We start from the raw sequence: 14,637 nt of genomic DNA on the forward strand, positions 1-14,637 counted from the left end.
GGTACGACTCGATTTCAGTCGTTAATATGGCAAGTTTAGTGACTAAAAATTAGTATCTGATACTATGTTATTTTAGTCTCCAATATGTACTTGTGGAGTCTAATAATCAGTCTAAGATAACATTCATGTTCAGTCTCTAATATATTTATTTAGGGGTCTGAAAATCAGTCTTCTAAATCAGTCTCTAATATGTTTTGCAATGACTATTTTTTTAGTTTATATATTAAAATACAGTTACTAAATTACAGTAATATAATTCATAAATTTGCCTTTTACTTCCCAAAATTCTAATACATTCAAGCACTAATATCATAACAATAACCAAGCAAAATAACACCAAATAATCGGTTCTAAAGTTTAAAAGAGTACTAGATAAAAAAAGATAATAAACATCATAACTAACTACCTAAATTGTATTATCACTAACAGCTTCATCACTTGCATCTATGGGTATTGTGCTTTCAAAGTCCGGAAACTTTGTGCCAATGAACTCAAACATTCTTTCATATTTCTCCTTATCTCGTTTCTGTTTCGCCTCGAGTGCAATAACCTTATTTCTCAGACTTTCGTTCTCACTTGAGTCTCGTTGAAATGATTCAGCTACCGATTTCATCCAACTATCTTTTTTCCTCAACACGGGCCCAACACCAACCTCCCATGCTGATTGTATTGTTTTCTTCCTACCACAAACACTTTTTATGGCTTCTTTATCAAGTTGATGCTCCATAGTAGTGGTAATTGTTATTCCTTTAGAATTTAATTCATCCAAGGCTGCCTGCTTATGTGCAATGATGTTTTCCTATCATAATAGAAGGTAAGAGAATAGTATTTAAAACTAGTAGCAACGCGGAATATATATTTGACAAAAAAATCACAATCAAAAGTTTTTAACTAGAAGATGCTTACATATTCAATACGTGAATTTTCATTTAGCCATCCTTGTTTCGTGGCATTGAAATGCAGCTTGTGATAAAGTTCTAACGGGCTAGGCGGCATCTGAGTCTCGGGATTTATCTAACATTATAAAAAATATAATAATGAAGATTAGATTTATTCTGAAAAGAGTAAAATCAATCTTTTTATAACAGATATAAGCCTAAGAAAAACTCATCAAATTCTACTACTACATTAACATCAATAATATATTGCATTATGAGTCGAAAGTCTAAATCTTACCATTTGAAATGTATGATTGGCTATCGACCGAGAGCCCCCTCTGCTTATATTAACTTGTTTTGCTCTATTAGCTTCCATCTTATCACTATATTTCTATAAATAATAAAAAACGCCATACATGTTAGACCCGAAAATTAAGAAAGTAATTCACGTATATGATTTGTAAAAAAAATAGCATACCTTAGTTTTTTCTAACTCCCAATAGTCGCACAAATGATTCCATTCTTGAATCGGGCAATCAGATTTCCTTTTAGATCTTGCTAGCTGCAGATTGGGTTTCCCTCCGTTCTTCTTCCAATGTTCACTCCATTTACCTCGGGTGCGTTTCCACTGGGCATGTAGTCGAGCATTCACATACTCCATAAAAATGGTATTTGTTCGCAATAACTTGAATTTTCCCTACATCGAATCGAATACATTGTTAATGATAGAAACGAAAATGTAACATCATAATAGCTTCTAAATATTTAAAAGTAAAAATAATACAACTTACTTCTAGTTTCTCATACATCAAGGTTTTCGCATCTTCCGGTACTGATTCCCATGTGTGATAGTTCATCGGACAAAAATTGCGCATAATGATTCCACACTCGGTCGCAAAGTCTGTTGCTGAGGTCCCAATAAAGGATATTGTATGCTCATCCATTCTCAAAGGGATTTTAGAACTCTCAGGCAAATCCTTTAGAGTCCTATTGACGCTAAGATTTAAATTCGGACCGCGCCTCTTTGGTGGATCAACAGATTGTTGTTCTGTAACAGCTGGTTGTTCTGCATGTAAAATACGATTTAAATAATAACTAGTTCATGTATAACAAAATTACAATTCTAACGCTATCAACAGTAGTAGTAGTAGTATCATGACACTTGAGTTGAAAACAATACTTAATTAATACATAATCTACTGTTATGAAGAACAATTTAGCAATTCATCCACAAAACAATCAACTAGCTTAATGCCAATAATAGTTATGTACACAGTTGGATTCAGTAATGAAGCAAAGAGCATGAATTTAACAAAACAAAATGGGTTTTATATGAGAGTATGAATGTAGCCTAAATACAAAATTAACCAGGCCTGTTTGAAGCATAACCCAGACCCGACTTAACGAATAAACATTAAGGTTGGTATTCGATTTTAATGTAATATTTTTGAAACTCGATTAACCTGAAACCCAGACCCGACTTAACGAATAAACATTAACCTGTTTGAAACCTGGACTGAAAAATACCCGAAACCGAATCGGTATACTATAAACAAGGTGGTATTCGGTTCCTATATTTTGCAGATTTCGGGTTCAGATCGGTTCTCGGGCCCCAACCTCGGGTAACCGACCTAATCGTAACCCAGCCGAAGTTAATAAATCAAATTGCAAACTGTAACCCGAGTCCCCCAATTTTTACCTTCCTTAGTTCAGTAGTTTGACTTATGTTATTGAATGAATATGGCAATAGTGTACATGTAAATCTATGTGTCTGCTTTCAGTAAGACTAAAATTAACAAATGAAATGAAAAGGAACTAAATAATCGAGGAAGAAAGATGAAAATGGTGAGGAATCTCGTATGGTTATACAGACAAGATAAAGATACTAGCATGGTTTAAAGGTAAATATCACTATTAGTGGAGTAAAATGTAAATGCATAATAAACATTATCTCTTAGGATTATTTTGGTCAAATGAATTTCAAAGAGTTGAATGTACCGGTAGCTCCGGTGTTGGTCGAATTACGCTTGCGTCTGCGGTTCGGGCGCGACATTCTAGCAGATGCACTTCCCTCAGCTGTTGATTGAGTTGTAAGTACTCGAGAATCATCTTCAGACCTTGTTCTTGTAAGGACCATCATGAGTAACACAAACATCCACATTGTACTGCAAGAATAAATAATAAAACTGAGTATGGTAACTTTACAATATACATACTACACAAATGCAATTAAATCAAGCTGAAATTGTACAATTTGCTTAAAACGAAATGGGCCAGGTGGTCAAAATTCACCCAAAGTGTTTTTTTTAGTAAGTAGTAGGGGTGCAAACGAGCCGAGCCGAGCCCAAGCTCGACCAAGCTCGGCTCGATTCGAGCTTTGTTTTCAAACCTCAAGCTCGGCTCGTTTTTATTTTCTTAAGCTCGGGCTCGGCTCGGGCTCGGCTCGTTTATTATCAACTAATTAGTATATTAAATTAAAATAATATAAATAATAGACTTTTTAAGCTCGCGAGCTCGATAAGTGAAGCTCGGGCTCGGGCTCGTTTACTAAATAAGCTTATTTTTAGGTTCGAGGTCGGCTGGTAAACAAGTTTAAATAAGCTCGGCTCAACTCGGCTCGTTTACACTAAGGCTCGATAAGGCTCGACAAGCCTAACGAGCTTCACATGCGAGGCTCAAGCTCGAGCTCGATAAACAAACGAGCTTTGTTTTTTGGCTCAAGCTCGGCTCGGACTCGATAAGGTTCGACTCGTTTCGAGCTTTTTCACGAGCCGATCTCGAGTAGCTCGCGAGCTGCTCGGCTCGTTTGCACCCCTAGTAAGTAGAACCTCCTAAATCAATTTATTTGAAAGTTTATACTATCACTGAAACAATATAAGTCTTACAATCATATTTGACACCTTAGTTAGTAACTACTCACCGAATAATTGACGAATTATGATAAAAAGTGTTTTCATTAAAATCTGACCTAACTTGGTTGCTGGCCGACACGGGTTTCCGCACGGGACGAGTTTCGGATCACAACGGGTTTTAGGCCGATACCCGCACGGGACGAGTTTCGGTTCGGTTTCGTTTTATTTGTTTGTTTTGGTTTAGTCAGTTTTTTCGGTTTCGATTTCGGTTTTTTGTTTATGTTTGGTTGGTTTATTTGGTTTTGTTTCGGTTCAGTTTTGATTTTTTATTTTGTTTTAATCGGTTTTTTTTGGTTTCGTTTCAGATCGTCTTCTTCCAATAGGATTAATACTCATGCTATTACTAATTCTTTCAAGTCAATTGATAAAACAACGGAAAATGTGAACAATGGTGTAAATTGTCGACCCCGCGGCAATGCGCGGGTTTTCAACTAGTGTCATTATAATAAATTTCATTACTTCATGATCAGTAATGTTTATACCTTTTATGTCATTATAATAAATTTCATTACTTCAGGATCAGTAAGGAATAAGAAATTTCATGACTGAATAGAAGAATAATACTATGTTAAAATTTCAAAATCAAATTAACTCAAAAAGCATAAAGGAACAGAACCATATTACCAATTGATACGAACTCTACGAACTCAACAAAGTGGTGAGTTGTTACCTGGTTTTGCAATAGTATAATATAGAAGGTGATTTGTGGGTGATGCTTCGCAGCAGTAAGAACTCGTCGGCAACGGAATCCTCGATATTCATTATGCGATTTCAGTTGAGGGATTAAAACGGAATGAGATCCCGATTCTTTCGCCAGTTTGTGATTCGTGAGCCCTAATATTTTGGGAATTCCCGCCTCTTCTTTTAAGAATCCCGCTTCTCCCAAAAACTTAAGGTTTTTTCTATGAATAATGATTTCATGATTTGTTAGGTTTGCTGGTTGAATAAATACCCCAAAAACTTAAGGGTTCTTAACATTGTAACAATTTCTATTATAATTAACAAGTTTAAATGAAAGTGTCGATATAATATTTGTTTTCTTTAGTTAAGCTAAATAATGATTTCATGATTTGTTAGGTTTGCTGGTTGAATAAATACCCCAGTCAATGGAGAGGAATGCTTACGTCAGTTGGAACATCTCACTATACATCATCATGGAAAACATCAGTCTTATTGCGGAAAAAAAAGAACACGAGACCCACTTGATTTAAATTGGTCGAAGAAAAGCATCTTTTTTGAACTCCCATATTGGCCTAAGTTGTTAATTCGTCACAACATTGATGTGATGCATGTTGAAAAGAATGTATGTGAGAACGTGTTAGGAACCCTGTTAAACATAGAAGGAAAGACGAAAGACACTGACAAAGCTCGACTAGACTTGAAAGATATGAACATACGTAAGGAGCTTCACTTGGTGAGGAAGGATGATTGTTGGGTTAAACCACATGCTTCGTATGTTTTAACTCGAGAGGAGAGAATACATTTTTGTAATTTACTTCGATCTATGCGTTTTCCTGACGGGTATGCCGGAAACTTTGCTAAAAATGTGATTGTTGAGCAAGGTAAGGTACATGGTCTTAAATCACATGATTGTCACGTCTTAATGCAACGCATAATTCCTATTGCAATTCGTCCGTTTTTGGCAAAACAAATTCGTGATGCGTTAGCCGAGTTGTCTCAGTTTTTCAAGAAACTTACTGAAGCCACATTACACGTGAGGGAGTTGAAAGTGTTGCAGTAAGAGATAGTTAATATTTTGTGCAAACTTGAGCGAATATTTCCGCCATCGTTTTTTACAGTTATGGTGCACTTGTGTGTGTATCTTCCCGAAGAGGCAATTTTGGGAGGTCCTGTGCAATCAAGGTGGATGTATCCGATTGAAAGATACCTTGGCCATTTAAAGCGATATGTTGGAAATAAAGCTAAACCCGAAGGCTCGATTGCAGAAGGTTATGTTGTTGAAGAGGCTATAATGTTTTGTTCACACTATTTACAAGGTGTGGAATCAAAGTTTGAGAGACGTGACAGAAGCTCTAGTGATTCTCGAAGCTTTGCATTGGATATTTTCAGATTAAATGGTCGTGGTATTGGGAAGAAAAAAGTTCATATCCTTCCTAGTATTCTTATGAAGAAAGCAATATGGTTTATCTTCAGCAACTGTCAACAACTTCAACCGTACTTTGAGTAAGTTTTTTTCAATCTTTAGTTGTGAATTAGTATTAAATGTGACATGTTAGTAGATTTAAAGTTCATTAACACGTGGCAGAGAACACTTACAGTCTTTACGAAGGCAACATCCTGAATCATTAGACTTTTCAGAGATGCAACAGTCTACATTCCCGGATTGGTTTGCAAAACGGGTAACAATCACACTCTATTTTACTTACTTTACTTTATGATATTCTAATGCACTCTAACAACATGATTATTACGTTAAAAATTGAGAACAGATTCGAGATATGTATTCGCTAAATCCATCCCAAACTAATGAGGAGTTATATGCATTATCTTGCCCACCTGATCATCGAGTTACGTCATACAAGGGATATGTAGTGAATGGAGTGAAATTTAGAGTTAAGTCAAGAGATGACTGCAAGAGAACGCAAAATTGTGGAGTTATGGTCCCGGGCGTTCATAATGATGTCGAAGATGATTACTATGGATATCTTGACGAAGTCATTGAATTATCATTCATAAGAGATTTCCGTGTTATTCTATTCAAATGCACATGGTTTGATACTGATCGTCGAAGAAAGCACGTGATATTTGAACCTCATTTCATTAGCATAGACACGTCTCGTAATGCTTATAAGGAAGATCCTTTCATTCTTGCATACCAGGCTAAACAAGTATTTTATATAGATGATCCAGTTAAACGAAATTCACAATGGAAAATTTGTTAGAAGATGCCAACCTTCTTCGTGAAGATATTGCAGAAGAAATTGTTGAAAATGTTGATGTACAGGTTCCTAGTGACACTACAGATGATTTTATTGATGAAGATATAGATGATTCTGACTGCAGTATGGAAGATTTTGGTTCAGAAAATCTGGATGATTCAGACACTGATAAGTCTAATCATGAGATTGAAAATGTTGAGTTTGACGATGATGATTTGTAATGTTCAACCAATAAATTCCGTAAGAGTTTTGATTTTTAAGTTTTACAAATACTATTCTTATACATGTAAAAGTAGAATTGTTTCACCTTATTCTAACATTATCCATTGATATTATGCTTGCAGGTAATGGTAGAATTGCTAGGGATGGGAACACATGTAGTATTCAATAGAGTTTTGTCAAATTTGGCTGGTACATCATCCGTTCTGGTTCAGTTTGGATTCATTGATAAAGGCATATGTCTTATTTCAGGTATTTTTTTTAAGGAAATTTACTGTAATCTAGGTGAATTTTAGCTTATTTAAGTATGTATAAGTTGAGTCAAGCAATTGGCTTAAAATGTATGATGTTTCATTTTTGGTTGTTTTTTTGTTAAAACTTGTTTTTGGGTAGGCTTTTTTGGGTTTCATAATTAGTGGTACTTTGCGGTTTTACATGAACACGACCTATTGAACTCAAAAAAACTATTTTAAGTTTTTGTTGAATATTAATAGTTTAATACTCGAAATTTACAAATTCTTGTAATTTTTTAGCAAATATGTCTTAACGGGTTAACTAATTTGACGATAATATCTTTCAGACATGCGATAAGGATGGATTTCGAAGGAACTTATTTTAGATGCTTGTGTTACTTGAGCATAAACAAGTTGTTGATAAGATGCCGGTGCAAGTTGATTTGGATGCTAGCGAACGTTTTTTTTTTTTTTATTTTATGAAATTTGAACTTCTTTTGTGCAATTTTGTTAGACTTGACTTGGACATATTATGTATTATGTTAAACTTATAATGCATATACCTTTTGAACAATTTATTATTGAATTTCCTTGTTTCGACAATTACTAACGGTCGATAGGTTTCATAAATAGTCTTGTGTTAGTTTAACCTCTTTTAATCTTAGATATTGATTTTCTGCCTTTTATTGTTCTTTAAGAATGTCTGAATTAACCACAATATACAAGAGACTGAATATAAGTCTCTAACCTCAATACCTGATATGGTTTGTTTCAAGTATTGTGAGGACTAATCTTGAGTCTATAACATACCAGAGAGTAAATATAAGTCCCAAATAATATTGCAAAACAAAGATCTTTAAGGCTGATTTTTAGTCCTTCATACTTCTCATAAAATGGTAGAATTTATATTAACATAACTAGAGAGTGAAAATTAGTCGTTGAACATTTCCTATACCAAAAGGCATTCAAGACTGAATATTTTCAGTCCCAAATACATTTCTTTTATATTAGAGACTGAAGATCAGTCCTAGATACGATATATGTGAGACTGAAACATCAGTCTCTGATAATTTAGTCCCTACTGCTCACTTTTTTTGTAGTGTAGAAAGAAACGGAGATACAAAGAGTAGGACGACGTTTTAGACCGTCGAACTGAGCGATTTGAGCTGATCCCAAACCCCTGGCTTTATAGGCAATTTTGTTGCCTCCCGCGTGTCGCGCATGGGTCGGCCTCCCCTGTCGCATGTCGCGAGGAGGGTCGACCTGGCTTCGGTTGCCACGTATCCCACGTAGGTCTGACACGTGTCGTAGTGTCGTGACGCGTGTCCTTGGCCGCCCTTCTCATCCAATCGTGCGTTTTTCCTCGATTCTCGTGCCGATACTTATTATGTATGCTTGGTCTTGATTCCAATCAATTTGGTTTTTAATTCTGAATCTGATAAGATTATTTTTATGCGATTTGGTTCATCGAACTCCAAGATTCTTTACCTGCTAAATTTTCCAGATTGAGTATACAAGTTTCATCGCATGTAGGTTCTGGTTTTGATTACGGTTTGTTATCGAGACTATTTTTGAGGGTTGTTACATTTCTCCTCTCTTTCTTTCTCCAGACATTTCACGCACACACATATGCACATTCTAGCTCTTTCTTTTTTTATAGATAAATTTAATTCCATTCCACCAAGTTTAGTCCCTCAAGTTTGCCATTTTTCTTATTTGTCACAAACTTCCTTCCTCAAAATTTGAATCATACTTTAACTAAGTTATTTAAAACTGGTTAACCCACTTCATGCCATAAAACAAGTAAACACATTAGTAAGTTAAACATATGGGTTTTGGGGCGTTACACCCTACTTATTCATATCTAACTTAAATTAAAAATCTCATGGAATTTGGGGTGTTACATCCGACAACGTCACCTTTTCGTCTTCTCCGGTACAGATCCAGCGACTTTTATCCGGCCAGATCCGACGAGTTCGGTGAATATTTAACAACCAATAGAAGGTTAGGGGGTTTAGTCGATGCGGCTTCGGAAAGCCATGTTTTGGTAATATGTTGAAGTAATAATGTTATACAATTTGTTTGTTTTTGTTGTTTTTAGAATATACTTTATAAAATATAAAAGGATTGTTTATGCACTTGACGAATGACGTTTATTTATGCACTTGACGAATGATGATAAACTATGCAGCTAACGAAAGATGTTTAATTATGTAGTTGTCGAACGATGTTTTGTTATGCAATTGTTGAACACTATCAAATTATGTGGTTGTCAAACGGGGTTAAGATACCATTGAGTTCATTCTAACGAATATCTTAAGGATGAGTTTTAACGGGTATCATACTTAACGATGAACGGGTCTAAAATAAATTAATTGTTATATCCTAGATATGGGTCGGTTTATTTAATCAACCTATAAAGCAAGACACATTGAGGGTAGTGCTTTATTGCTTAGGTAATCTTATCCACATCGGTAGGGTTTACTTGTAGGATTATTGGATTTAAGTTATGGGTGGAGATGCGGGTCGATTTGGTTACGTATTATTATGGTTTTGTTTTAAACTTGTTTTAGCATGCTCTATACGATGCTAATGAATTTACAAAGATGGTGTATTGACTTTAAAATGAAGTGTTTCGATGTGTTCTAGATGCTTTAACTTAAAGTGATAGAACTCACTCAATGTAGCTGACTTTTGCATGTATGTTAGATGGTCTGCAGGTCTGTGATTCGAGTTGGTGTTGATCTTGGCTAGCAGATGGAATTACTCGTTATAGTTGTTGAAAACATTCATTGCGTTTTGATATTTATAAACAAATGGTGTTTTAAAATAATTTTGTACCATTTTTAATCTATTTCCGCTAGTTGTTTTAAGAAAATTACTTATCTTTAAACAGTACATTGTAATGTGACCCGAAGTAAGGTGCCTAGTTTGGGGGCCTTACAATTATGGATGAGAAGACAACTCCATAGTTAAACGTGCTCAGGTGTGAGTAATACAAGGCTAGGTGATCTCTTGGGAAGTCTCACCCAAGCAACCAAAATCAAATCTATGAGCAACTTGTGGGCTAAGTGGACAATATTAGTGGTACGTGAGACCAAATGTTACAAATGGTATCAAAGCCACCTATGTTTTGTTTATATGGTAGAGTTAAACTCATCGAAAGAGATGAACCTCCGGAGATGTTCATTGGGAGACATGAGGCAAACAGGGGCGTAGCTTTGAAAGGATGGGGGTGCACCCGCCCCCGCCAATGTTTTGCTTAGAAGTATAATATTTTCGATTTTTCGTCCGAAAATTTTAAAATTATATAGGTCCGTCCCTGCCAATTATTTTGCCTAAAATCCCCTGCCTTTCCAACCCCCCTCCCCCCTCTCTCGGGAACTTTTGATCAAGCTCCACCACATCCCACATCTCTTATTGGGATGTTGGGACAAATCTCATCGAGCAAGATGAGTCCATAAAGGGGTTGATTGTAACATCCTAGGTAAATCCATCAATGGTTATGGACATGAGAGATGTTGGGTTCATAAAGAATGCTCTGTCTCAAATATCACGGGCACAATGATTATGAATAAGAGGAAAACGAAACAATTAAAAATGCTCAAGTAGGTTAAGTTTGAGCTAACTTAATAGTATTTAGGTTAAGTTTAGGCTTATTCGTCAATCCAGTAATAACAGTAAAGGAGAAGAATGTTGAGTTTGAGTTGAACTTTCGGATGTGATTTGGATCTTCAAGAAAGGATGTTGTACCCGAAAAAAAAAATATCCCCAATGAAATAGCTGCTACCTTTAATTAATTTCAAAGGGATGTGGTTGTGTTGAAAAGAAACTTGTAGGACAAAGTTAATATATAGATTAATCAAAACCTTTTAGTTTTTGCATGTTCTATGCATTAACCAAATGATTTTCATATTTAATTCACAACTTTGTTAGACAAACTAATTATAATATATTTCTCCTTAGCAAATCAAAATAGTAATTAAGATCTCAATTATAATCTGAAATTATATTTTAAAGTTTATTAACACTTGAGTTAATCATAAGTCATAATGTAGGTTCCTTTGAGTTGATAATGAGAAGTTGACATCTGCTTGTTGAAGTGAAAGAAGTTGCTTTCAGTAGATTGTTTAATGGAGCTTGACCCCATTATTTATAAAATGTCTGCCAATTAAGAGTACAAGTAACTAATTACCATAATTTGGCCAGATTTTATTTAGATTATGTCTTAATAAAGATAAAGTAACACTATAGTCCAACATATTCTCTTTTATGGTCAAATAAAATATAATTTTGTTTGTGATTATCTATCCATAAATTTAAATTATTGTCGTCAAATTAAATTTTAACGCGTTTTAACACATTACACAAATAGAGAATCACTAGAACCATTGTATATTATAATAAGGTCGCAATAAAAAAAGGATATCTTAATAACAATAATTTAGCATTTTGAGAGTAGTTTATTTTATAAAAAGTAATAATTTAGAGGAAAAATATAACCCATTCCAGTTTTTCCATATTCATGGGCTCCTTTCGCTTTTCTTCTTATTCCTTCTCTTTATCTAACCCTATAAAAACAAAACATCCATTTCAACCCCATCTCCACTGATGCGGTGGTGTATATATATACACACACTAGCAGGATGCTCGCACGATGTGGTGAGAGTGACACTTCGCATTGTAATACTTGTTTTTTATAGTTTTCTTAGTCATATTATATTTATCGTAGAATCATTGTGATAGATGTACATCAAAAGCGAAGTAATTGGGTAATCCATTTCGTTGTGTTGTGTATGGTTTAGTTGTTCGGTTATTATCCTCAACCAAAGTCGAAACCAAAGTCATCGGTTAGTCTATTTTATTAAGCAATCGGTTATCGGTTAATCACCTTGGTCTATTCGTTTAGATTAATGGTTTTAGTTTGGTTCATTTAATTCCAGTTAATAGCAATAACCAAACTTGGGCTAAAACTTTTGCTTAGAAATATATTAAATTGAGGTATAAATACATGGAATGAAAGTATAAATATATGAAATTGAGATATGAACTGAGGTATAAAAGCTAGAAATATATGAAAATATGAATGATTCTGTTTGATTCAACTAATTTTGGTAAATGAGAGTACAACAAAATTGATAACCGGTTTTTGGTTAATTTGGTTTTCAGTTAATTTGGTTTTCAGTTAATTCAGTTTCTTTCTGGTTGATTTCGGTTTGGTTTAGGTTAACGATTTAGTTATTGCTCACCGATAACCAGATTTGTTTAATAACCAATAGGTCTGCGCGATGCACGGGATACATAGACATTGCCATGGTGTGCATTGTTCTGTTGGATAGGTCATTATCCTCAACGAAATCGAGGTCATCAATTAGTCTATTTTGTTAACCAGTCCGTTTTCAGTTAATCGGTTTGGTTTATTCAGTTAGATTAACGGTTTTTTGTTTGATTCATTTAATTTCGGTTAATATGCAAAACCAAACTTGGGCTAAAACTTTTGATTAGAAATACATGAATTTAGGTATAAATATATGAAATGGATGTATAAATACATTAAATGGGGTATCTATATGAAATACATGAACTGATGGTATAAAGCTAGAAATATATCAAAATATGAATGGTTCGGTTCAGTTAATTTTGGTTAATTGTGGGTACAAAAAAATCGATAACCGTTTTCGGTTAATTCGGGTTTCGGTTAATCAGTTTTTAGTTGATTTCGGTTTGGTTTCGATTAGCGATTCAGTTATTACTCACCCTTAGACACTGTTAATCATATAACATATCAATTTTTAATTAAAAAAATTATAACAATACTATACTCAAATTAAAGAGAGTAAAATACCCATTTATATGGTGTAATTTAAAAAGAGTTAATTACATAGTTAGTCCATGTGGTTTACACAAAGTAACAATCTAAGGTACTAATAGTTTAAAATCACTTCTTAGGGTACTAACTTTTCATTTTTTAACATGTGGGGGTATTAACGTTAATTCCTTGGTTAACTATTAGTACTTTAGATTGTTAGTTTGTGTAAACCACAGGGACTAACTATGTAATTAATACCCCCACATGTTAAAAATGGAAACTTAGTACCCAAGGAAGGGATTTAAAATATTAGTGCCTTAGATTGTTAGTTTGTGTAAACCACAAGGACTAACTATGTAATTAACTCAATTTAAAAAAAAATATTAATGTACCAAAAAGTTATGACTATTTAAAAATCGTGGGGAGTGTTTGTTTTTTATAAGGAAATAAAGTGCAACTAACTAGTTATCTATAATTTTGTTAAAGATGATGGATCTGGATGAGAAGATTAAATTGACGGGATTTAATCACTTGACATTCTTTAGCTATTAAACATTCTGGGATAATAACTAAGTACGTTGGGCTTTAATCACTTGTACAGTAAGGCATCATCTACTTGTACCTTTTAATCTACGCGTCAATACTGACCAAGACAACTATTGAAACGTCGACAAAAAATGAGTAGGTCGTCACGGTACTTTTGGATTTTTTTTAAACAATATAGTTTATAAGATATGACAAGAATACGTAAAAGAATTATAAGTTTGTTGTAGTGGAGGAAAAGTGTAACTAATTACCCATAATTGTGTTAAAATTATGGGATTGAAGTGTAATAAAATGAGGATCTAAAACATAATTATTGTTTAAAAGACCAATTAACCCTAATTTTAGGGGTGTATTTATGAATTAAGAGTGAAAAAATTCTTATTTTTTGGATATCTTAAAATGTTTATCCCTTATGTATTATAATACAGTATAGAGATAGTGGAGTGTTCATTGGGGAACAAAAATAGCGGGGAACCATACATTTAACATATTAAAAATTCCACTTAACATGATAAAAATCATTTTCTTTTATTTTTCGGCGCTTTTCCTTATAAACCATGTAGAACCATTTTTAATAAAAAGAATTCAAAAACTAAAAATATAAAATAATGTCTAAAAAACAGTTAAAAAAGGTTAGTTTTTTTTCTTTTTACAAAACTGATTTTTTATTAGAATAGTTTCTACACATTTTTACAAGGAAAAGCGCCAAAAATATTTTTTTTAAAAATGATTTTTAACATGTTAAGTCAAATTTTTAAGATATATTTAACATGTTAAATGCACTGTTCCCTGGTTCCCCCAATGAACCTCACATTATATATATTATATCTGTGTGTGTGCGCTTGGGTGTGTGTGGAGATAAGATTATGTGAAAACTACTTAAATGTGAGAAAACTAAAAAACTAACGAAAAAAGCTTAAAAACGCAACATTTTCTTAAATATTTTTTTGGCACTAAGTCTATCATTTTTATAATAAGAAAAAAAATAAAAAAATAAATAAACTAGTATTACACATAGACAAACATGCATATATATATTTCATTAAACAAAATACACAAACATGCACATGTCCTGAACCTTCAACCATTTAATAAAATTCAGTGTATTACGTATTAAAAAAATAGATAAGTATATAGATG

General features: G+C 33.7%; 1 protein-coding gene across 1 annotated transcript; it reads right to left on the bottom strand.

Moving 5' to 3' along the window:
* Nucleotides 1–275: 275 nt before the first annotated feature.
* On the bottom strand, nucleotides 276–1,822 carry LOC110928214. Its single transcript, XM_022171349.2, has 5 exons — nucleotides 1,670–1,822; nucleotides 1,357–1,575; nucleotides 1,177–1,269; nucleotides 907–1,014; nucleotides 276–799 (listed from the first exon to the last, which is right to left on the bottom strand). Exons 1-5 carry the CDS (start codon nucleotides 1,820–1,822, stop codon nucleotides 407–409), a joined length of 966 nt encoding a protein of 321 aa, XP_022027041.2. The 3' UTR covers nucleotides 276–406.
* Between the last annotated feature and the right edge of the window lie 12,815 nt (nucleotides 1,823–14,637).

The sequence above is a fragment of the Helianthus annuus genome, chromosome 3 (genome assembly GCF_002127325.2).
Source record: "Helianthus annuus cultivar XRQ/B chromosome 3, HanXRQr2.0-SUNRISE, whole genome shotgun sequence".
NCBI lineage: Eukaryota > Viridiplantae > Streptophyta > Magnoliopsida > Asterales > Asteraceae > Helianthus > Helianthus annuus.

What these genes read in the sequence shown, in the direction of transcription:
- LOC110928214 (XM_022171349.2), bottom strand. Translation starts at nt 1,822, where the DNA reads ATGGATGAGCATACAATATCCTTTATTGGGACCTCAGCAACAGACTTT. An exon ending in GGGAGTTAGAAAAAACTAAG is followed by an intron (nt 1,270 to 1,356) that starts GTATGCTATTTT and finishes TATTATTTATAG; the next exon opens with AAATATAGTGATAAGATGGA. An exon ending in CCAATCATACATTTCAAATG is followed by an intron (nt 1,015 to 1,176) that starts GTAAGATTTAGA and finishes TTATAATGTTAG; the next exon opens with ATAAATCCCGAGACTCAGAT.